The sequence below is a fragment of the Nyctereutes procyonoides genome, unplaced genomic scaffold (assembly GCF_905146905.1).
Source record: "Nyctereutes procyonoides isolate TBG_1078 unplaced genomic scaffold, NYPRO_anot_genome, whole genome shotgun sequence".
Taxonomy (NCBI): Eukaryota; Metazoa; Chordata; class Mammalia; order Carnivora; family Canidae; genus Nyctereutes; species Nyctereutes procyonoides.
The window spans coordinates 41,254,172-41,278,883 of record NW_026575051.1 but is presented as its reverse complement, the minus strand read 5'-3'; the positions used below and the strand labels follow the sequence as shown (position 1 = coordinate 41,278,883).

Below are 24,712 nucleotides of genomic sequence, written 5' to 3'. Positions count from 1 at the left end.
ATGAAAAAAAAAAAACCCATCTATAGCACCGTTTTATAAACTGGTACAATTTCCTACACTCAAGAAAAAGAGACACTGGGCTGACTTGTTGACAAAGACAGTAACATGAAGGCCAATTAACATAATCTATTGCTACGAGAAAAATGTACGTAACACAAACAAAAGAAGATGAACAAATCACAGAATAAGAGAGTGTCTTTCCCAAGAAGGGATTTGGAAGTTTGATAAGTTTCTATTTCCATTAAACATCAGAAACGGGGGGGAGGGAAAACAGCACCCTTATTCTCATTTTACTGTGGACTTGCTTTTTGAAAAAGAGATCTTAGCACAGGCACAGTAGACTTGGTAGTCTTTTCTGAACTTGCTCTAGGCCTACAAACCCTTGCTGGTTCTTAAGCAAATGCCCGTATCTGTCCCATGGGTAGATTTGTGGGGGCACACTCAGGAGCATCCAAACAAGTTCCCAGGGGATTAAGAGAAATCAGAGCAGAGGAAGTGGGACGTTGAGCTGGACATTCTCTAAAATTCTCTTTTCTTTAGGACTTCATGTGTTCTGCCCTAATTTTTAGTTTCTTTCTTTTATCCTCTATTTTTGCCAGCCTTACTCAGTTACAACTCAGAAGTGGATGTAACTAGTTTTGAAGACACTTTCTTTTTTCCATCTAGTCTGCTACATTTACTACCTACTGTACACTGTATCTCAACACTAGAGCATCTTGACACAGGATTATGTAAATCTCACTAACTGAAGCCAGAAGATTCAACAGTTATTCTTTGAGTGCAGGTAATATCATGTGAAGACATTTTCCTGTGGCTTTTATTATTATTTTCTAGTTTTAATAAAACAAGGTCCTATCTACATTTCTCACTATGCACACTGGAAATTTTGTCTTTTGGATTTTTTTTTTTTTGCATCGTTATCCCATGTAAACTGGCACTGACATTTGTGAATCTCAAACCTAAGTAGTGCTGCCACACGCCACAGATCTGCTTTCTAATAAACGCTGCTTTGTGCTGTATGTTCACATTGCAATGTTTGTTTCACAGCATAGCTCATATTTCTTTTTTTTTCCAGAATTTTGTTTCAGCACAACTTTGTATATCACTTTCCCTTTAATAATGTAACTGAAAAAAACACCAGATCCAAAATATAGTTTAGAGCTAAGCAAAAATAAAAGCTCAGTTAATGAAAGAACTAGTTGTTTTCAAGGTCTGACTAGTCAGAAATTTAAATTCCCTTGGTATACGATGACCTATATAACACCATGCTAGCTGTACTAGAAAATGTTTCTATCACCTACTTGATAACATATGGCTTTGCAAAAAAAAGTCAGCATTTCAAATAACCAGTCTTCCAATGTAGTTCATGCTGATTATATCATGATTACAGAACTCAACATTTTGCAAAATAAAAAGGTATATTTAAGCTTTTGGCACTCACAAGAGATCATTCACAAACTAGTATGAAAAATCTAGGATCAAAAAAAAAAGAAAATTCTAGGATTTGTTCTCCAAAATTCTTTAGTATAACAGTTTTAATTATATACTTAATATGAAATATATTTCAGTACATGCAAAGATACTTTTCTCCTAGAGTTTTAACATGAGGTTCACATACATATTTCTGAGATGAATCATTGATTCACTATTAATTCATCTCCTAATGTAAATATTTAAGTATTATAAGCTGAATCAGACCATAAAGAAATACCTACAAAAAGGTATCCTATTTTACCTTTCACTATTTTTAAATGTGTCTGAAAATAGTTTGCGTTCTACAAACAAAACCAATCTTTTTTTGATACATTCTACTTGCCAGATATATAATAGGGAATAGCCGCCATTAAATTGAAAAGCTTCCTTTTCATACATATATAAAGAGAGAAAAAGAGGTGGAGGAAAGAGAAGGATGCAAAAGCTTAACTGCCAATTTTTAGGGCAGTTCCTGGAAGAAAACAAAATAAAATCTATTTTTCCAAGCGTTTTTACTCCTCTTTTATAAGAATGAATATTTAAGTATTGAAATGATGTTCATGTTCATGCAGGGAAGGGGGGGCAGTTTCATCTTCATGGCGAAACAAAAGTTTTCTTAATATTCATCTTCTTTTGCAACAACTCTCTGCTTAATTTAAATGAATTTCATTTACGTATAGAAGAAAATGGGTTTTGAGAATACAAAACAAAAAAATAACTACATCTTGGATTCAATAAGAAGAAATAACACAGTCATCAGACACCTCTGAGTAACACCCCACACAGGGAATCCAGTTTCACACGCTCTGTTAGTTTCCTACTTGGTTTGCTGGGATTAATTACTGCTATGTTCGCAATACTTATAGTCAAGAGAGAGCAGATGGAACCTGGAGACAGATGTGGTATAGTTTCCAGTTCCTTTACTTGCCTGCTATCCAGCTACAGACAAATTAATTTCCCTCCTCAAACCTCAATTTTCTAATCTGTAAAAATGAACATAACAAACACTTCATTAAGATAGTGAGAAATGAAATAAAAGGTGTGTCAAGTCCATGGCTGAGCAGTCAGCACACAGTAGGCGCCTGAGAGCTATCCCACCTTCCCCATCCCTCACCCTAGCCTTGTCCTTGCCCTTCAACCATTGCTAGAGAATCTGGACTAAGGAATACATCAGTCCTGCTGGTGGGTTGTCAGTTCATCTTTCTTAAGAACCAATTATGTTTGGTTTTGTTAATTTCTCTGTAGTCTCTTTTCTTTTTGTTTCTTTTTTTTTATTTTTTATTTATTTATGATAGTCACACACAGAGAGAGAGAGAGAGAGGCAGAGACACAGGCAGAGGGAGAAGCAGGCTCCATGCACTGGGAGCCCGATGTGGGATTTGATCCCGGGTCTCCAGGATCGCACCCTGGTCAAAGGCAGGTGCCAAACCGCTGCGCCACCCAGGGATCCCTTTTTGATTGTTTCTGTTATTATCTTTAATATTTCCTTTCTTCCACTTAGGTATAGGTATATCTTGTTTTTCTTTCCCTTATGGTAGAAACTTTAAACATTGTTTTAAGGGTTTTTTTTTTTTCCTTTCTAATATGACCATTTACAGTTATGCATTTCCTCTAAGTACTGTTTTAGCTTCTCTGCACATATTTTACTTTGTGTGGTCATTATTCAATCCATAGGATTTTGTAAATTCCTTTGTTATTTCTTTATTCTACTATTATTAGAATTTTATTTTAATTTCCAAATATTTGAATATTTTCTAGGTATCTTATTAATATCTCATTTAATTCCACTCTGAATAGATAACACACTATGTAAGACTCCAAATGTTTGAAACTTATTAAAATTTGTTTATGGTATAATAACATATGGTCTATCTTGGCCAACGTTCTTTGTGCACTTGAAAAGAATGTGTGCTCTGCAGTTTTTAGTTATAGATCTGAGTCACCATCTGCTGTTGTTTCCTCTCAGCATGAAGAATGTCCTTTAGTATTTCCTGTAGTACAGGTCTAATGGCAGTCAATTCTCTCATTCTTGCTCATCTGAAAATTTATTTATTTTTCCCTGTATTTTTGAAGGCTAGTTTGCCTGATTGTAGATTTCTGGGTTGTTAGTTTTCTTGCTTCCAGTCTTTTAAAGGTGTCACTTCATTGTCTTCTGACTTCCATTGTTCCTAATGAGAAGTAATACAACTCTGGAATCCTATTCCCTATATGCAGTGTTTCATTTTCCCCCCCTTCTGGCTACTGTCTTTGTCTATAGATTCTATGTCTTTGAATTTCCTATGTTTCTCCTTCCCTTCTCAGAGTTCGATTACAACATTATCTTTGCAACAATATTAAGAGTGCAGCTGGGAAAAAAAAAAAAAGAGTGCACTGAGACCACTCTCATTATTTAGTTAAGTTAGAAAGGGATAAATAAAAGCCTATGTGGATCAATTAAATAAAAAAGCTTATACTAAATTTTCTTAAATAAATACTGTATTAATGATAAAAATTACAGGAAGATTTTAATCACATGCTAATAAATGTAACATTTCTCTATGCAATGAATTTTTCACAATTACTTTCATAATTACTTAAATTGGCATTAACTCTGTAAGTTGTTGTTACTCAAAATATGGCATTATAAAAAAGATTAAAAATAATACCACATCCTAAGAAACTTTAAGTTAGTTGTCCAGAGCATTTTTGTATTATCTGGATCAAATTTTCTGTTTTTGTCTGATCTGTAAGATATTCGGAAGCTATCATCAAAAGTATGTGTTTCTAGCTTTATGTTTAATTTTTTTTAACTACAATTATATTCATTTAAGGAGCAAGATGATCCCTGAGGCTAGATAAGTGCAAAAAGGGCAAAGAGAATTAGAAAATAAGATTAAGCAGTAGAGCTGCTTAGACTATAGTAAGGAGTTAGTATTTCATGGTAAGGATTGGGGGGTGGTGGAAGCAGGGGAAGTCCACTGGGACAAGGAAATACATGATTTAATTTGCACTTTCAAAAGGCTATTTCAGCTACTCTGAAGGAAAAACTTGCGAGAAAGTAATAATTCAGGGAAGAAAGATGCTGGCTTTGATTTAGGTAGTGGAGGTGCTAAGGGGTCAGATTAGAGCAGTATTTCTAGAGCAGTGCACCACCTGGTGGACTGATTGGAGGGTATAGGGAGAATAGGCATTCATGAGGCCTCCTAGGCTTTTGGCCTGAGGTAGGGAACACAGAAAATAACTGAGTTTGGACATTTGTTTTTTTTTTTTTTAATAATGCTATTCATTAAGAGTTTGTTTTTTTTAATTTTTATTTATTATTTATGATAGTCAGAGAGAGAGAGAGAGAGAGAGAGAGAGAGAGAGAGAGAGAGAGAGAGAGGCAGAGACACAGGCAGAGGGAGAAGCAGGCTCCATGCACCGGGAGCCCGACGTGGGATTTGATCCCGGGTCTCCAGGATCGCGCCCTGGGCCAAAGGCAGGTGCTAAACCGCTGCGCCACCCAGGGATCCCTGGACATTTGTTTTTTAAAAAACTTTCAGACAGCCAGATGGAGACATGAAGCAAGCAGTTAAGAAATTCTGGAATAAATAATGCCTTTGATAAAGAAGATAATTAAAAATCACTCACACATACAATTCCTCTACCTAAAAGTAACAAATATCTACTATTTTATAATAATTCTCTTGAACTTTCCTAAATGAACTTGAAAAAGAACCTTTTCTAAATGCTTTTTACCCAAGAGTGACTATAATAGAAATATCTCAAAAAGGAAATATAACTATAATTTAAAGCAGAAGTCCCTTTTGATCATAGTGTTATTATCTAAAGTTTTTCTCTGAAAAATCTGAAAAGAACTATTCATTAAATAAAAGTACTATCATATAGGATAGTATCTGTCATCCCTAAATATATTCAACTAAATTTTCTACGATGGCAAACCAAGATGCTATGTGAGCTAATCAACTATATTCCAAGTGACAAATGATTTGTTAGCTATTTATTATTTACAATTACAAAATGAGCACTATTTTATAACATTTACTATTATCACTGAATTTTGTTCATTCCTTGATCTTTTTGTAGTTCACTAGTACAATTTGTTACTTCAACACCTGATATAATTGGCAGTCCTACCTTTTCAGAGAAGAGACATTCAGCTTTGTACTGGGCATAACCCTTAAAGAGCTATGGAATCAATGAAAAGGTGGCTATTTTTAGCCTAAATTCTAGACTATGCAGTAAAATTTTAAATGCTACCATACTATCTAAAATGGATTGCTAGAATCATAACAAAAAGAAATAAAAGAAACTCCCTTCACCCCTCCCCCTATACACAAAGATTTAAAAGTTCTAGAAATATACAGATTGGCCATTCAGTAATCCCTCAGCATTGAGGGTTTTGCCAAACTCTGTTTGCTGGAAACAGCTTCATACTTGTTCACCAGAATTTTAAAATGTGACAGCTATTTATATATGTGCACAGTTACATTCTGTCCCCTTAAACAAAAGGACACTTAGCTACTCCTGCTTTCTAAACTTCTAGGCTTCTCAACACTGGGTGATACTTTAGCCACACTGCATACATGAGCAAAGGCTAAGCAATGAAAATCACAGTCATCAGCCCTAGGACAATATGTGTACACACACACACACACACACACACAACTAGTCATGCAAAAAAAAAGTTTTAAAATCTTAAAAAAAAAAGGATGACCTTTAAAAGCTTAAAAATCTTTTTTAAAGGATGAAGCATAACATGAATAACATAAAACTTTGGAGGAATATACTTGATGGTACATGTAGTTCTGAACCACTGTATGAAATGAAGATGGCTCCAGAGAATGCAGGAGGCAAACAGCCATGATTCCACTTTCTTTTGGAAATAATGTCCTTATTTACTTCATTTTAAATGTATTTTTAATGTCAAGATGCCTGGGTGGCTCAGTGGTTGAGTGTCTGCCTTCAGCTCAGGTCATGATACCGGGGGTCCTGGGATCAAGTTGTTTTTGTTTTTGTTTTTTTAAGATTTTATTTATTTATTCATGGGAGACACAGAGAGAGAGGCAGAGGCATAGGCAGAGCAAGAAGCAGGCCCCATGCAGGTAGTCCAATGTGAGGTTTGAACCCGGGAGTCATTTGATTTTGCCACGTGGGTCTTTCTCATCAAGGCATTTTTCAAAAACATACATCCCAAAATCAGCATGCAGTTGAATAAATTTTTATAGAATCATTTCAAGCCTTTAATAATTTAATTCAATATAACAAAAATAAAGTTATCTGAAAGACTAAAATCACTGACATGGTTAATGAATCTCTCCAGGTCCTTAATTTACCAATTGGGGAACAATAAAATCTCCCCCTTCAGCAGTTATTTCAAAGAGTCAAACTTATGAAAGCTAAAAGCTGTCATTAATAGAAAAGGGTCATTTTGCCATTCCTTGATTGGTAAATAGCTAAAAAATAGAAGGCACAGTAAGTTATATAACTATATTTTCATCTTCATTTTGTACATAATACAAACAACTAAACATTCACTTTAGGAAAATGTTAGGTATTTAAAGTTATTTTAAAGACATTTAGAACTTGTTGACATTTTTAAACTATGAAGGATTAATGTCCAACATAACAAACAAGTCATTGAATGATTCCCAGGTAGTTTGCCAATAACTAAAAATAAATTACACATGAGAATAAGCTGCGGCAGCCACTAGCAAAAACAACCCATCTTAAACTCTTCTTTTACATTTAACAGATATAATCACTGAACAAAGAAATGGTACTTATGCTCTTGAGGGTTTTTTTTTTTTTCATTTTTTTTCTTCTTTTTTTTTTTTTTTTAGTTCTTGGACATTTAAGAAATCTAAATTTGATCTACTAATAATCCTTCTTATCTAGTTCTAATTCCACTAGTACCTGAAGATTTATTTGGGCAACACTATAGTTGACATATTCCCATAAAGTAGCCTAAGTCAATAATTAAACATCTCAGTTTTCATGGGATGATCCCAATTTATGCCTACTGTCCATATTTGGAAGATAAAATATACGATCACCTTCATTCCACTACTAGCACAAGACTTCACTGTCCCTAGGAAAGGTTTCCTCTTCACGCAATAGGATGTGAGGCTTGATAGAAATGGGAATAACTTTTAAACAAATCGGCCAAGAAAACTGGGTCTAATTTCTCTACTTTCTACTAGTTCACCTCTATTTAGCTTGACATGGAAGCTGAAACAATGATCACTTGCTACACATTGTGAACACTTCTTTTTTAGATAAATGTATCCTAATAAAGATGTCAGTTGTATTTGACATATAGATCATCCAAGTCTTCACGAAAACCAATGCAAAGATTAAATCACCTTTAAAATGCTTGACTTGCATAGAGCATGAAAAAAATAAATATTACAGGTGGTCATAGTCCACCTCTACAACCTTAAAAAAATAAACTTCACTAATAAAAATCTTCATTAAAACAAAGGACTTCAGATTTTATCTATGAAATAGCTATCAATTTTAAAATGTTCTAGATAGGGCAGCCCGGGTGGTTCAGCAGTTTAGTGCTGCCTTCAGCCCAGGGCGTGATCCTGGAGACCCAGGTTTGAGTCCCACGTCGGGCTCCCTGCGTGGAGCCTGCTTCTCCCTCTGCCTGTGTCTCTGCCTCTCTCTCTGTGTTTCTCATGAATGAATAAATAAATAAAATCATTAAAAAATATATTCTAGATAGTAGAGAGACTGCTGGCCTTACAGTTGTAAAGTAAAAGGCTTTTAACAAACTAGTATCCACCCAAAAAGCCCAACTATCCTTTTCTGTAAATCAAGGAAAGCATCCTCTCAGAAAACACTATTATTTAAGGCTAAGTGTCCCCAAGGAAAACAAATTCATTAGCTGGAAGGAATGAACTAAGCCTTGGTTCTAAAAGAAACTTTTTAATAGAAGTAACATACTGATGATGTTAAAGATAACTCTGCTTTAGATTACTAACTTAATGCGTCTTCATGAATGAATAAACACTATTCTATCCCAATTTTGAGTAACAAGGCAAGTAGTAAGAAAAATCATTCAAAAAGAACTTTTCAAGTAATTGGAAAATTTCTTTAAATAGGATAACCACCATTTCAAGATGGGATTTTTTTTTTTTTGAGGATGTTTGTTGTGAAGGTAAAAATGAAAATTGATCTTCTCTTAAGGAAATAAAAAAATGTACTATGGACTTCTACTTGTTCTATTATTCATTTCAAATTTTGGGGAAAAAAGTCTTTCTTAATTATGCGTCCTAATGATCCCTCTAGTTTCAATTTTGGCAAATTATCCTTTAACAGCATCATTAAAACTACTGTTATCTACGATATTCTTGGAGGAAATTAACAACATAGGTAGAAATATCATCTATAACACCTCATTCCATTACACTATTTTTTTTAAAAAACACCAGGAAAATATACACTCACATATTTCACATTCATAGATGATTCCCTTTAACAATGCATCACAAATGGTATTAATTCTGTAAATTTTTAAAATGTCACCTTTGATCAGCCATGTAAAAAAGAAAATATTTGCCTCCATCTAATTTCATTCCTCTAACTTCATCCAGTATTAAAGGGCATTTCTAATTTTTGCCTAAGATGGAAAAGGCTTTCATAAGCACACGCTACCCCGAATAATGCTAGCATGTCCACAGTCAGAGAAGAATTATAGTTTTACCACAAAGATTCATATGTTTGCTGAGGCTAGCAGGAAAGGCAGAGGAAAAAGCAAGGGAGGGAGGCAAGACGGCAAGAAAGGAGGGGGAAAAAAGATACTGTTGGTCTCTGGTGGGCTAACAAAAGGAATCCAAGTGGCATGCTTTCTAATAGGAGCATTTTGCTTTACCTACACTATTGTGGCTCTCGTAACTCCAAATATAGGTTAGTCAAGTGCTAGTTTTATAAAATATGTGAGTTTTATTAAAATGGATACTGTATTTAATTTATTAGGTAAATTGATAGCTGCATACATAGTAAAACATTCCATCATATTAAAATGGTATTTATCAATATTTGTATAATACTTATTTTAATGTATTTGAACTATGTTTTGGAACTGCCATAGGAAAGCCGGTTTTAATAAAATATAGGACTGTGTGATATTGGAATATTATTCACAAAATATATTCAATTTGGTCTGCTAAGCACTCTTAGGTAGACACTGATGCCCAGAAAAGTTCATGGTTAGAAAAACAAGCCTACATTTATTGTCAGGATGCAGAGGCAAGAGATTCTTCAGTAATGAGTTATAAAGGTAAGATTAAGTTTTAATTTCTTTAACTGCTAATATAGAGCTAACCATTGGTATTTTAAAAGGGATAGATTAGAGGAGAAAAATGGTGCCAGAAAATTTGAAACTACAAACTATCTCAGGGAAAACAAAGAGTCTGTCTGACTGATCCAGAAAGCGCTCATAATACAGGCATTGGGAGGTCCGGGGCAGGCACCTAGGTGGCTGAGTCTGTCCAGCGTGTGGTTCTTGACCTCAGTGTCATGAGTTTGAGTCCCATGTTGGGTGTAGACATTACTTAAAAATAAAGTCTTTTAAAAAACTACACGCATGGGAAGTATTTTATAGCATCTGTAGTTTAAGCTGGGAATATAAAATTGGTGCAGGAAAAAAAATGAGTAGTTATTAGGAGGGTTAACTAATCCTACCAGAAGAAAGCAAATAATCAGGACTTGTAAACAATAATACAACTATAATTATAAATAATATAAAAAATGGATCTTGAAATATTAGCCATCTCAAGGCACTTATTTTTAAAATATTTAATTTATTTATTTGAGTCTGAGAGCATGAGCAGGGGTAGGGGCAGAGGGAGACACAGAGTCCCTGCTGAGCAGGCAGCCGGATATGGGATTCGATCCCAGGACTCTGGGACACTTAACCAACTGAGCCATGCAGGTGCCCCTCAAGGCACTTCTTAAAACATAAATAACTATTCTCCTAAGAGAATAGTCATAAATTACACCTCTTGCTTAATAATTTTGATAAAGACAAATTCTTGGTGCTATCTGCAATATAAAACTACCTTAAATGGTAAATATCATTATATGGTCCTTTAAAGGATTAAAACAGAAAAGCATGTTTCTTCAAATGGATCAAGAAATAAAGTATCTTCTTTAACACAACTTGAAAGAAAAAAATCAAATACTCAACATTTTCTCAATCAAATGCAAATTTTCAGACATTGTGCAAATTAAAAAAAAATCTTTAACACGTTAATACTGATAGATTTTAAAAATCTAAACAGTTATAAACTAGATGATTTTTGCCTATAACTTTCATTTTCAACTGCTTGTTTTTGAGGTAAGTGCTGATTTTAACTTGTTTTAATTTTCACAAGTTTTAGATTCAAACTGAACAGAAAATTCATTATTCATTCAATAGTTAATCTCTATTTTAACATCTATTTTATTTTTTTTATTATTTTTTAAATTTTTTAAATTTATTTATGATAGTCACAGAGAGAGAGAGAGAGAGAGAGAGAGAGAGAGAGGCAGAGACAAAGGCAGAGGGAGAAGCAGGCTCCATGCACCGGGAGCCCGACATGGGATTCGATCCCGGGTCTCCAGGATCGCGCCCTGGGCCAAAGGCAGGCGCCAAACCGCTGCGCCACCCAGGGATCCCTTAACATCTATTTTAAATGTAAGCATGTTTTGGTGATTTGTGAACTCATTCATGAAAAGAGGTGATGGCCTTTGTAACAAAGTATAAACTAATTTGAACTGTAAATTTAATTACACTAAATTACTAAAATAAAATGACCTTTCAACAACGGCAACTTTACTGCCCACCAAGAAGCATGACAAATTAGCTGAGAATTTTGGTTCTGTCTCCAAGAGGCCAACCCAGTCCCTTACAGATTGTGAATACAATGCTGGCAAAACACACCTAAAATTTCTTGACAAATCTAATATGCTTCTCCTTATTTCTCTACAATGGCTGAGAGGGTTAGCCAGGTCATGGATAGATGCTCTGCTCTCTCTCCCTTAGAAAAGCTTAAACAATTTTATTGTAGTTTGAAAAATACTAAAATTATACTTAAAAATATACATATTTTAAAAAGAAGGGAAACTACTGCATGCCAAATAAGGAAATGAAATATTTTCAATTATAATTTTCTTTGAGGATACAACCAGACCTTCAAGAATTGCTCTGAAAGTAAACTACAACTCTTTAGATGCTAAAATAGAATTTAAAGGTACCAAATCATAGAAATAATGACTATAACTTTTAAAAGAAAGTAATTTTTTTAAGCGAATCTATTTTACTCATTAAATAGTCTATTCATTCTAGGAAACTTCACTGATTACTATATAAAAGTAAATGTCCTGGGGGCACCCAGGTAGTACAGTTGGTTAAGGGTCCGACTCTTGGTTTCAGCTCAGGTCTGATCTCAGGGTCCTGGGATCAAGCCCTACATCGGGCTCCACATTCAGCATAGAGTCTGCTTAAGCATCCCATTCCCTCTCCTTCTGCCCCTCCTCCCAAAAACGATCTCTCTCTCTCTCTCTCATTGTCTCTCAATTAATTTTTTCTTTTAAAGTAAATGTCTTTTTTAGCCTCACTAGAGAATTAAGAGGAGAAAAAAAGTATCACCGGTTTATTCACAAGAAAGAATAAAAAAAATAAGATAAATTCTGTCAGAAGCACACAAAGTAGCAATGCAAAGGACAAGCGCACATGGTATATCAGTACTTATTTTGGAAGTTAACTCATAAACACAAAACAAACCTTTTTTTGGGGGGGTGGTCAACAACTAGCAGCTTTTGTGACTAGCAATTTCTATATGCAACACAAACCAGCAAGACATTCTTCTTCAAAGAAATTGCCAACAGCAATTCTTTGTTTGCTTGGGGCAAACAATTCATTTAATTATTTGAGTGTCCGCTTAGTGCTGGCCACTGGGCTCACCGATGTGAACAAGCTACATGTGGTCCTCAAGCTCACAAAGCTCGCCTTCTGCTGGGGCAAGAAGGACATTGAACAAATAAAGAAGACACCTACAGACAATTCAAAGGCTATGAGGACAGTAAGACAGAGTAATGTGTGTGTGTGTGGGGGGATACTCTGGGGTGGACAGCTACCGGAGACAGGATATGGGAGAGCCTTTCTGAGGAGGTGCCAGTTCAAAACTGAGGTTATTGGGGAATCCACATACTCTTTAAATAATGTCTACCTCATGATTTAAGACCATGTTTATAACATAACTTTTCACTTGAGTACACATCCTTTCAAATGTTCCAGCAGTTGATTTTTCCCATCCAACTGGCAGATCAGTCAGTTGTAAGCAGGATAGACAGGAGTGGTTTTGGGATATCACCAAAAAGGACACAACAAAATGCTAACCAGAGGTTACAGAGAAAGGAAGAGAGGAGAGAGGTACATAATGAATGTGCCTTTGAATTCAAAGGGGACTACTTCTGACAGGAAAAAATATTAACCATTGTATGAGAGAAAACTGGAGCACTTTATCATTACCCAGAAAGACAGAATGTAGATGATCTTTCTCCTGACTGGCTTACGTTCAAAAAGATTTCAAAAAGAATGACATCAATCTTTTGTAAAGCCAACACAAAAGGAGGGAGAGAAAAGAAGAAGGGGATCCAATGTTAGTCTCAGTATCACTGACCAATTAACACGGGAAGGTGAAATAATCTGAATATCCCAATATGATGATGCTTTCACTTTTATAATGAGAGCAATAAATCAAATAGACCATGCATGTGAGGGATGGAACATATCTGCAGAATAACAGAATCTATGTACTAGGGCTTACTGGTTTTAAAACCCTCTCACATCACAAATCTGAGTAAGTAGCCACTAACACTAAGACAGTAATTCCTCAAACGCAAAGGTTCATGATTAAGGAATCATGTCACAGTAAAGTACTATGATATTTTAAAAATCAAATTTATGAGCAAAGTAGGTGTTCTTATTTAAAACAATTTAGCAAGAACTGGAAGATTTACCATGACATATATGACACATCTAACTACAAAAAAGCTTTTAATTATTATAAATGCTTCTGTACATAGAAAATTTAGAAATTATGAGAAGAAAATATAAATCCAAAAAAGTCATATTTTGTAAGCTGTTTTCCCTCTATACCTAGATATACATATTTTTTTTTCTTTCCACAAGTGGGCAAGTAAAACACTGGTAGGCTTGCATAGTGAGTTTTCATTTACTATTATAGGCATACAAATGTTACCCTGCCGTCAACAATTCTTTTAATGATTTTCATAAATCTGTAACATTCATCATATGGAGAAACCATAACTTATTCCACTGTATTCCTGTTGTCATTAGTATTTTTTACAATATTTTCCTAACAAATGACAGGAACTGAGAAAAATACCCTTCTATATTTTTGCGTGGAACTCCAAATTGAGGATTTCAAGAATTCTGAGTCAGAGGAAATGCATACTTTGATGAGTCTCAATACTCATTCCCAAACTGACTTCTTAGAAAGATCAATCAATATGTATACTCACCTTGAACCAGTTCAACACTGAATACAATTTATTTTTAAGCAGTATGATTCTTATGAGTAACAAATGATAGGTATCTCATTTTTGAAATTTCCATTTTTAGCCATAAGAGGCATATCTTCTCATGTTTATTGGCCACTAACGGTTCTAAAAAAATAATCTGTCTCTGATCTTTTAAATAAAGGTGCTAGTAGTTTCTGTATTGATATTTAAGAATGTTTAATACAATATAATCTTTTGTCGTGTGCCTCAACACTGACCCAGTTGTCGTTCTCTAATTGTGCTTGTTTTTGTCACACAAATATTTTTCACTTTATGCAAATATATTAATCGATGATAATATGGGGGATCTTGTTGCTTTCTAAATTTCTGCTCAGAAATTTCCTATCCGGGATCCCTGGGTGGCGCAGCGGTTTGGCGCCTGCCTTTGGCCCGGGGCACGATCCTGGAGACCCAGGATCGAATCCTACGTCAGGCTCCCGGTGCACGGAGCCTGCTTCTCCCTCTGCCTGTGTCTCTGCCTCTCTCTCTCTCTGTATGACTATCGTAAATAAATAAAAAAAATTTAAAAAAAAAAAAAGAAAGAAATTTCCTATCCACCTTGGGGCACCTGGGTAACTCAGGAGGTTAAGCAACTGACTTGTCATTTTGGCTCAGGTCATGATCTCAGGGTCGTAAGATCGAGTCCCCACTTGGGCTCCACACTCAGTGCAGAGTCTGCTTGAGATTCTTTCCTCTCCCTCTGCCCATCACCACCCCCACCAAATAAATCTTTTTTTAAAATTTCTTATCCATCTTAATATCAGTTATTTTCTACATTTTTCTTTTAGATTGTATGGTTTTCTTTCTAAGTCCATTTAGAGTTTATTAGAGAAATGGAAAGCAGAGGGCAGGTTTGAGAGTTTTTTTTAAAAATTCCACTAGGTGGGTTGGAGGGGTAAGGAAGAAAATGAGGATGAAAAGGGAGTGAGGGAGGGGTTCAAAAGGAGAAAATGGCATTCCATGTTGAGTGAACAGCATTTAGAACAGCATAAACTGACTTCTATTTTATGCCTCTCCCTCTCCTTTGTTAAAAGTCGTGTTTCATGAAGTCATGTTTCCTTGTTTAAGTCTTCACTCATTCATTCACTGACCCAAATATAATATGGCCTCCATCCTGGCTACAAACCTACATTCATAAAAGTCACCAATGTCTTCCAGTTACAACCATCAGTCTATAACTTCTATTAAATGCTTCTAGACTCTAGGGACACCTGGGTGGCTCAGCAGTTGAGCATCTGCCTTCGGCTCAGGGCATGATCCCAGAGTCCCAGAATCGAGTCCCACATCAGGCTCCCTGCATGGAGCCTGCTTCTCCCTCTGCCTGCATCTCTGCTTCTCTCTGTGTGTCTCTCATGAATAAGTAAATAAATAAAATATTTAAAAAATCATATTAAAAATTGCTCTTGACTCTAGGAACATTTAATAATGTTGGCTACACACTCTATGGTGAAACTCTTCCCACCTATCTTCTGTAGTGACTTTCTTCTACTCACTTCTTTCTCTCTGGCCACTGCATCCCACACTCCTTCACAGCTCTACATTCTCTTAAATGTTTCTTCTTTAGAAATTTTCTTCTTAAGACTAGCCCTTTCTTATATGATCATACCCATATCCCTCACCTCAGCCATCATAAGATGATAAATCCTTAATCTTCTCCTATATCTTAGATGCTCTTCTGAGTCACAGACACATATTTTCATTCTCCTCTCAAATTCTGTAAATCCAAAATGAATTCATCATCTTCCACAAAAGATGTGCTTACGTCTGTTTTTCAATAATATTCCCCAGCTCAGTGAAATTGCACCTCCATTCTAAAATCACCTAACCTAGAAACAAAGCTAGGCCTTATTCTTAACTCCTGTCTGCCTCTTCTGTCATACAAACCAGTTTCTGAACTACTCTTGTTTCATCAGTCAGCAAGTCTACCTTTCGAATTCTCCCTCCTTTAAAATTCACCTTTATCTACACCACCACTCTCATGCCCTTGACTTAAAAGACCCCCAGTCTCTCATTTAAATTACTCAAGTAGCGACGCCGGGTGGCTCAGGGGTTGAGCATCTGCCTTGAGCTCAGGGCGTGATCCCAGAGTCCCAGGATTGAGTCCCACATCAGGCTCCCTGCGTGGAGCCTGCTTCTCCCTCTGCCTGTGTCTCTGCCTCTCTCTCTCTCTCTTTCTGGGTCTCCTCATGAATAAATAAAAATCTTTTAAATACATAAATAACTCAAATAGTTTCCCTGTTAATCTCTGTAACTTCCTCCCCCACCCTTCATGATGAATTCTCAACACAAGTGCCAAAGAATTTTTTCCTAAATTGTAAATCCTTCTAAGTTAATTTCCTGCTTAAAATCCTTTTAATTAAATAACAAAAATAATTGTGACTACTGTTTTCCTGTTGCAGATGGTTGCTGGTTTACCATGGTTCAATTTAGTTTTTTGACATTATGATGGTGTGAGAGTGATACACATTCAGTAGAAACTAAGAAACTAACCTTCAAATTCCTTTTTCTTTTAAAGATTTATTTATTTATTTATTTATTTATTTATTTATTTATGACAGAGAGAGAGAGAGAGAGAGAGAGACAGAGAGACAGAGAGAGAGGGGGGGGGGGCAAGACACAGGCAGAGGGAGAAGCAGGCTCCACGCAGGGAGCCAGACGTGGGACTTGATCCGGGATCTCCAGGATCACAACCTGGGCTGTAGGCAGCACTAAACCACTGAGCCACCCAGGCATCCCTAACCTTCAAATTCTGAATTGTGATCTTTTTCCAGGCTTTCATTATGCTGAGCAGCGCTGTGAACCACAGCTTATAGTCAGCCAGGAATCATGAGGGTGAACAACCCACACATACAACCATTCTGTTTTGCACTTTCAGCTCAGTACTCAATGAATTACATGAGATATTCAGCACTTTACTACAAAATAGACTTTGTGTTAGATGATTATGCCCAACTGTAGGCTAATATAAGTGTTCTGAGCACATTTAAGTTTGGCTAGGCTAAGCTATGATATTTGGTAGGTTAGGTGTATTACATGCATTTCTGAGTTACAATGTTTTCACCTTATGATGGATTTATTGGAAGAGCTGTACTTCCTATTTGCCAGGAAATTTATGAGGGGTATTTAAAATACATTATATGGGAGAACTGAAATTTATTACTTATGTGAGGTGGCTCTGCTCTGTCAAACCTTTTCCTCCACACAAAACAAATTCCTTAGTATTACATATAAGATAATTTACAGTCTAAACCCTACCAACTTGTTGATCCTTACTTGGTGTACAGCCTCATATACTACTTTTCAATCATAATCAAACCACTGAAATAACTAGAAAATAATTTCTTTTTCCTGCCTCCTTATTCCTTCTTCCTAGAATCACAATCCACCTTCACCCTCTGGGTCATACACATCCTCCAAGAGTTAACTCAGCTTACATATGGATTAGGTGATCAAGTTTTTTTATAGTCCCACAGTCCACAGAATATTTCTATATCCAAACATATACCACAGTATAACTATCTGTTTAGCATCTATTTTTCCTACTAAAATTGCGTCACTAAAACACGAGCTCCCATTTCTTAAATGAAATGCCCAGATTGAGGCTGTGCCCAGAACACTCAGTAAAGTTTGGTTGCAGGAATTAATTATCATTCAAGAAATGGTCAGTAGGACAGCACACTGGAGTCATAAGAAGGTATGAGAAATAATACCAGAAACATTGGTTGGGCAGATGAAACCTTTAATGACAACATCAAGATCTTATTTTTATAGCCCAAGAAGACCTACTGGAGTACTCAAACAGAGGATGGGCAAAATTTGATGTGTTTTAAGAGTACAGTGAATAGTAATTTGGTAAGATGTGAGAGGCTGCAGGGCAGACAGAAGTAAGGAAACAATTTAAGAGGTCCAGAAAGAGTTGAAGAAAAATACAGTTCATTTTGAGATAAGCTGATTTCCAGAAATTGGCAGATATCCATGTGCTGATGTCCACCTTTTCTCACTGCTTCATGTTAAAAAAAATCCCTTCACATAAACCATTTTATCATACAAATTTCTTATCACTATCAAAACTAGCATGAAGTTGAAATTTTGAATCTAATATTCAGTAAGCAGACTAAGTCCTGAAGGTTTCAAATTTGAAAGTTTTAAGAATAGCCATGCAAATGCTTGGGACTGCTCAAGAAAGAATGGGGAGACAAAGGCTGAAGGTAAAACCTTGGTCACATTTATACAACTGAGCAAAGGAGAAAGAGACACTGGCATGATCAGGGCAAGGAGCATAACTTGGATGTAACTACAAACTACAAACAGTAATGGAGCAGCCCCAGCCATGATGCATTCCTGGAAAGATTTAGCCTTTGGTTCATATCTATGGCCATAGAAACTGCTGAACACTAAATAGGTTTCCAGGCAAAATTCCATTTTAAAAAAAGGCCATTGTCTATCTGAACACTCTATGTTCAACCATGTTTCTAATGTTCTGGCTCCATTTAAACAGGTTTTTTTTTTAAAACAGGTTTTAATATGGAAGTACACTTCTCCTGATTGTTATATCTGTTGTTTTTGGCAAGTGTCTTGCATCATTGGTTAAAAAAAATAAATTAAAAAAGTAAGATTATAAAATTGCAGTAAACTATTCATCAAATTACTACTCTGATAGCTTTCTCTGATGACTCTTACTTTGCAATGTACTAATTTTAATTAAACATTTTCCACAAGGATAAAAACTCAAGACCACTTAGGAGTTTCTCCTTCTCCTTCAGACTGATGTTTTTAGGCAGAGTGTTGGTAAATTTGGTAGGAATAAGAAGTTTATTTTTAAAAAATCCTTCTGTATAATCCTTTCTAACATGAAATGGTAAGAAAGGCAAAATTCCTTTAAGTGAAAATTATGAAAGTTTCCGTTTACTCAGTGATTTGTGCAAACCCTATAAAAATCCTCTCAAAGTATTAGAATATGATTACCTTAAAAATATATGTCAGTATGCACAACTTCTGAGTCCTTATTCTAGGAAAAGAGACCGCACAGAAAGGATGGAACAATGGTATGGAAACTTACCATCCTCTCCAGTTGGACTCTTTATTGCAGACTTATTGCTTCCATGTGTTAAAAAAAAAAAAAAGAAAAAGAAAGAAAGAAAGAAAGCAAATCAAACCTTTAAGCCAACCCCGATCCCTAAAATTTTTGGCACTCTTATTGAGCATTGAATCCAGAGGAAAAAAAAAACCAAAACATTTTTTTTTTATCATAAGCCTATCAGAGTCAAGATTTATTTCATCATTATGGGAATGTGTTAGAAATTAATAAAAAGGTTGGTCTCTACAAGGCTTAAAGAAATTATACTATTTAAGGCTGTTAAAATAGCACACATTATTTGGCCTTAACATTTAAATAATTAATGCCTATTTTGAACATTGCATTCTAGAACATATAATATCAATTAATTAGAGGAATACTAAAATGGATGAGGTTGACACATTTCTTTTGCACAGTAATGCTTTTTTTAAAAACCTATGGTTACTGAAAACTGAGGAATACAAACATCACATATAATTAATTTATATAATTTTCTGGAGCAACAAAATCTTTGCTCAAACTACACGATGAGGTCAATGAATTACCTTAACTCTGTTTTCTTTGCACTCTTCTACAAATCAGAGTGCCCAATGGAATGCATAACTCCCTAAAAGCTGCGTATCTCCAACTTTCAGTATGTGTCAAATGAAAGAAGGAAAAAGTTCCCTCACCCCCAAAGTGAGAACAGATGGGAATGTAAAATTAGATGGGAAGAGACAGTGAAGCTTTGGATGACCGACCAAGAAATCTTCCCTAGAGGGGGAGCCAAATATACCAGACCTTGGTTTGTTCTGCCTCCCAGTGAACTTCCAAATTCAATCCAATAGGAATGAAAAGCAGTTCTTAGATTTGATGCATTGGTTTTAATTTCTATAAGAATTCATATAAATTTCATGAAGAAGCTATTGACAAATATGTTTTTAAAATGTTATGTTTAATCACGTCTGTGAGTTTAACGTTACTTCGTTAACAATGAGTATTTTTTTAATAAAATAAATGGCTTTATGAAAAAGAGGCAACAGGCATGAACAAACAAAATGCGGACAGTGAACTCCTTGTAAGACGGAAGAGCCATCTGCCATTAATTAAAAAGTTATATAGGGATCCCTGGGTGGTGCAGCGGTTTGGCGCCTGCCTTTGGCCCAGGGCGCGATCCTGGAGACCCGGGATCGAATCCCATGTCGGGCTCCCGGTGCATGGAGCCTGCTTCTCCCTCTGCCTCTCTCTCTGTGACTATCATAAATAAATAAAAATTTAAAAAAAATAAAAAATGCTTTTAAAAAAATAAATAAAAAATAAAAAGTTATATAAATAAAGTATGAATACATTTCATATTCATTCTTTTCATATTTTGTCTGTACAACTAAAAAAAAAAAACCAATTTAATAGCAATGCCAGCAGTACTTCCTATACCCAGCAGAAAAATGTTCTGACACTCAATCTTATATAATATGATATAATTTTGCTACCTAAAAATACCAACTATAAACTTAGAAGAATACTCCCTATAGTGCTTATTATCTTCAATATTTTTTATCTTTAATATGGGTAATAAACTTTAAAGGAAACAGAAAATGGTGTTCTCAGATTTGAACGTATTTTAAAAAGGTAGATTTCTTGTGAATTATCATTCTCTTAAAATATTGTCATATGAAGAACAGTTTTTTGTAAGAGTAATCATGACCCTTTGAAGAACCACTAGGAATCTTTCACAAAATAGTGCTTGTGTAGCAGATTTTTTTGGTGTGTGCTTATTTTTGCATTAAAATTTACATTCATTGATACAACAATGAGCATAACTCAGTATTTTAATCAAGAGTGCTCAAAATTTATAAATCATTTTCATCCATAATTTCAAACTTGTTTTCCAAGACAATGATAAGTTATCGGTGTACCTTTTCCCAGCTGTCCCAGAAAATTGGCTTTCAATATCTTAACCCTGTTGTGTCTTTTAAAAAAAAACCTTACATTGTAGTTTACACAACAAAAAAGAAATATAGAAATATCAATCATTCCAAGTGATGAAAAGCAACTGCACCTCACTTAAGTAATTTCAGTTTAAACAATCCAAGGCACTGGTAATGCGATGTAGGTTTCACTTCTAACAGGGAACAGGCTTTCCATAAAAAAAGATGCTCAGTATAGGACACTGCACTCAGTTGAATATGTGCGTGAAACAATTACTGAAAAGAAGACTTTATTCTTCAGATTACTCTGAGTTATGTGGAAACATTATTACCGAAAAGGAGGAAAAAAAAAAAACCTCTCAAGATGTCTTTTTTTTTTTTTCCTCTCTTACAATACAAAAAAAGCCACAATAGGCCACAATAGGCAAACATTTGAGGATACGGGTTGATTATATTTTATTAAAATCTATTTTCCATACTCTACATTTATGCAAATAAAATCTAAATTAAGCAGAAACACTATTTTCAAAATCCTCGTACTAATAAATCCAACTAATCCCCTAAAACCTCAAATGCAGATCCCTCTACATTATTGCCTTAACTCATTTTATAGTTAGTTGGTTGAATGATTTTAACCTGGAAAAGGAACATTTTATAATAAATTTAAAACTTCTATCTTCCCCTTGGGGCTGGGGGGAACTTTGAATAAAGAATGCATATGCACAAACTCAACATTTACTCAAGACTCCTGTCCTAGCTGCAGATCTTCCACTGTCTTTTTGAACTGGGTAAGTCAAACACACTCTCGGCAACAAAAACTCGTGTGTAAAGGGAATAGGATCAGATTAGGTCATGATTTCTCAGACGGTAGCCGGCAAACACCTATGGGGATATTTCTGGGAGTATGAGAGGGTGACAAGGGGTCTTGTTTTAATTTTGGTGTCTTCATGTTATGATATAAATATAATTACATTTTGGTTAATCTCATTCACAACTTTTACCACCAATTATTATCACATAATTTCAGGATCTGATTTTAACACAGTGGTTATGATCTTGTTCCTGTTTGCTTTTTGTAATTACTGTGTTTAACTCATAATATGGTATTCCTCAAACTGAAATTCACAAATGTATTCTTGAGGCCTGATATTTTTCTGTTAATACAAGTCTACATACTATTCAAGACCAATAGACACTAAATTAGATCTTTCTAATTCCTTTCCCGTCTGAAAAATATGTGACACTCTACTGCAGCTTACTAATAATTTATGGAGATCCAGTCTAAGCATAGAGAAAGTGGTCTTCACCAGAGGTATTATAATTTCTATGTTTTACTTGTTTTCTTTTTACATTTAAATGAAAATAAAATTTTTGAGATAATACAACATTCAGCAAACAGAATGAATAAGGCTATCAGATCAAAGTTCTCTTACCAAGTCACTATCATTTCAAATGATTTAGTAGACTACATATTAAAAAGTATCAGAGAATTCCAGTTTATTTTTCCAGTTTTGTCTCTGACTTGAAATAGCATCTTGGTTTTAGAGTGATTTATTCTTATAACCCCCATTTTTTTTTAACCAAGTTACTACATTATGCTACTCAATGAATAAAATGCACAATAAATACCAGGCACACATGTTATATAATGATAAGTAGTATGCTTCAGATTTTTACTTAATAAATTTTAAAAACAAATCTTCAAAACTCAAATATTTTATTTCCTTAATTTTTTAGTGACTATAATGTATAAAAATTACAGTATACTTTTTTGATATAAATTATGGATTATGTCTAATGACATTTATCTTTAAATCTGCTTCATCTAATTTTAAAATATTTACAATGCTGTCAATTTGCACTTAAAGATAATTTATTGGTAGAAATCATTGTTTACTGGTTAAAAGTTCAACTTATAAAAACTTATCATTACTCATATATCATAATTTTATGTCAAATTTTTAAACCATATACTCTTGAAGGAATTCTCAACATATATATTAACAGCAGAATCATCTTAACACCAGTAAAGAGAAATAAAATGTTTGCAAACTGCAAAGATATTTGGAATTTAAAATGCATATACTTTACATTTAAAATAGTTATTGAATTTTAATTTACAAAATTAGGAAAAATGAAACTCATTTATATCATCTTATTCCTATCTGTGGTATAAATATAAAGAAAAGTTTTAAACAAAAATCCCTCATAAAGCAGTATATGGAATTTTTTTCCTCCTTATTTGCAGCAATTTAACTGAATGTTTTTTAAAAAGGTTTTAAACCATTTCTAAAGCATGGCCAATAGCATAACATAATATGATTATTAATTAAACTAACAAAATCACTTGTTGATTTTGAAATTATATATTGAATTTATATTATTGACTTTTGACAGATGCATTTTTCTGTAAGGTGAAGTCTGTGAAAATCTAAGATCAACCTATTGCATAAGTTTAAGTTTTATCAAAAGAGAAATACCACATTCAGATTTAAAAGTCTTCCTTCCTGTTATACTAGCAAACAAAACTAACATCAGTTTTGTAAACTCGTTTCAAACTTTCTTCTTCTTATAAAGGAATTCTCAGCTTTTATTACTTCAAGATTTCTTTTCTAGAAGATGTAATTAGACCATTAACTAAAAGACCGTGGAATCAAATGGAAAACGTGCATTTCCAAAAACTACATACTTTTATATATTGTGATAAGGAACTTTCTTCTTGGAATAGACAAGTGCAACTGCACAAATGTTAAAACCAGTGCCAAAGTTACTCTACCTGAACTGTAGAGCTGATCTCCGATGCAAAGCCGCCTGTCAAGGGAGCCTCGTGACTGATTAACAGTCGCCCTGTCTTGATCACAGACTGAAAGAGAAAAGGAAAATCTGATGTTGAAGAGAATACATATCTTCAAGTATATGATGGCAGTTTTGATTAAGAAATAAAAACAAGGTATTTCAATCCAATACATAATAAAAAATTAGTAATACAATTTTATGCCAAATAAGTTGTAACTCTCTCACAGTACAGTTATTTGATATTTGCAGTTACAAAATTTTTCAATATAGTTTATAGTTCTACTACAAAAGAAAAATGCGATTTATAATTCTGTCATTAAAACGCATTCTATTATAAAATACTTCTGTGTTACAAACTAAATTATTTCATGTTTTTATCTCAAAATTATTTTTTTCATACTACCTTAAGAATGAAAGTGGTTTTTTTTGGCTCATTTTTGGGTGTATTTGCATATAAACAAACAGCCTTAGGAAATACTGTTTTGTGGAGTAGGAAAACATAAAAATAGCATATAAAAGCTGTAACGCAGGCAAAGCTCAAGCCACTAGATTTTCGAGGAAACCTAGCAGGAAGAAATCACTGAAGTACAAGGGTTACAACTGTCTTTGTTCATCTGTTTTAAAATCTGGTTAATGACAACTCCATTTTAACATAGAAAATGTCACAAACAAAAAGATGTCCTCGGATTACTGGCTCAGTGTGGTTGTTCACCCAGACTGGCATATTTTATACGTTAATAAATCAAAAAGAATAGCTCATAATATCATAGCAGGATGCCAGCTGTGTTGGAAGGTAAAAAACATTAAAATCAACAGCAAGTTACTGTTTCAAATATGTTGAATAATTGACATGTCACCTAAGAGACGGGGTAATTTCTCTGCTATGTGCCTAATAATTTGATAC

The 24,712-nt window shown here is 34.6% G+C and overlaps 1 protein-coding gene across 2 annotated transcripts in view; it reads right to left on the bottom strand.

Annotated features, from left to right (window-relative positions):
- BCKDHB (branched chain keto acid dehydrogenase E1 subunit beta) overlaps positions 1-24,712 on the bottom strand; it is a 214,369-nt gene that overhangs the window by 37,241 nt on the left and 152,416 nt on the right. For both annotated transcript variants that reach the window (XM_055330823.1, XM_055330824.1), the window contains exon 9: positions 23,789-23,875. In XM_055330823.1, the coding sequence (XP_055186798.1) occupies positions 23,789-23,875 (87 nt within the window). The remainder of the gene's footprint in view (positions 1-23,788; positions 23,876-24,712) is intronic.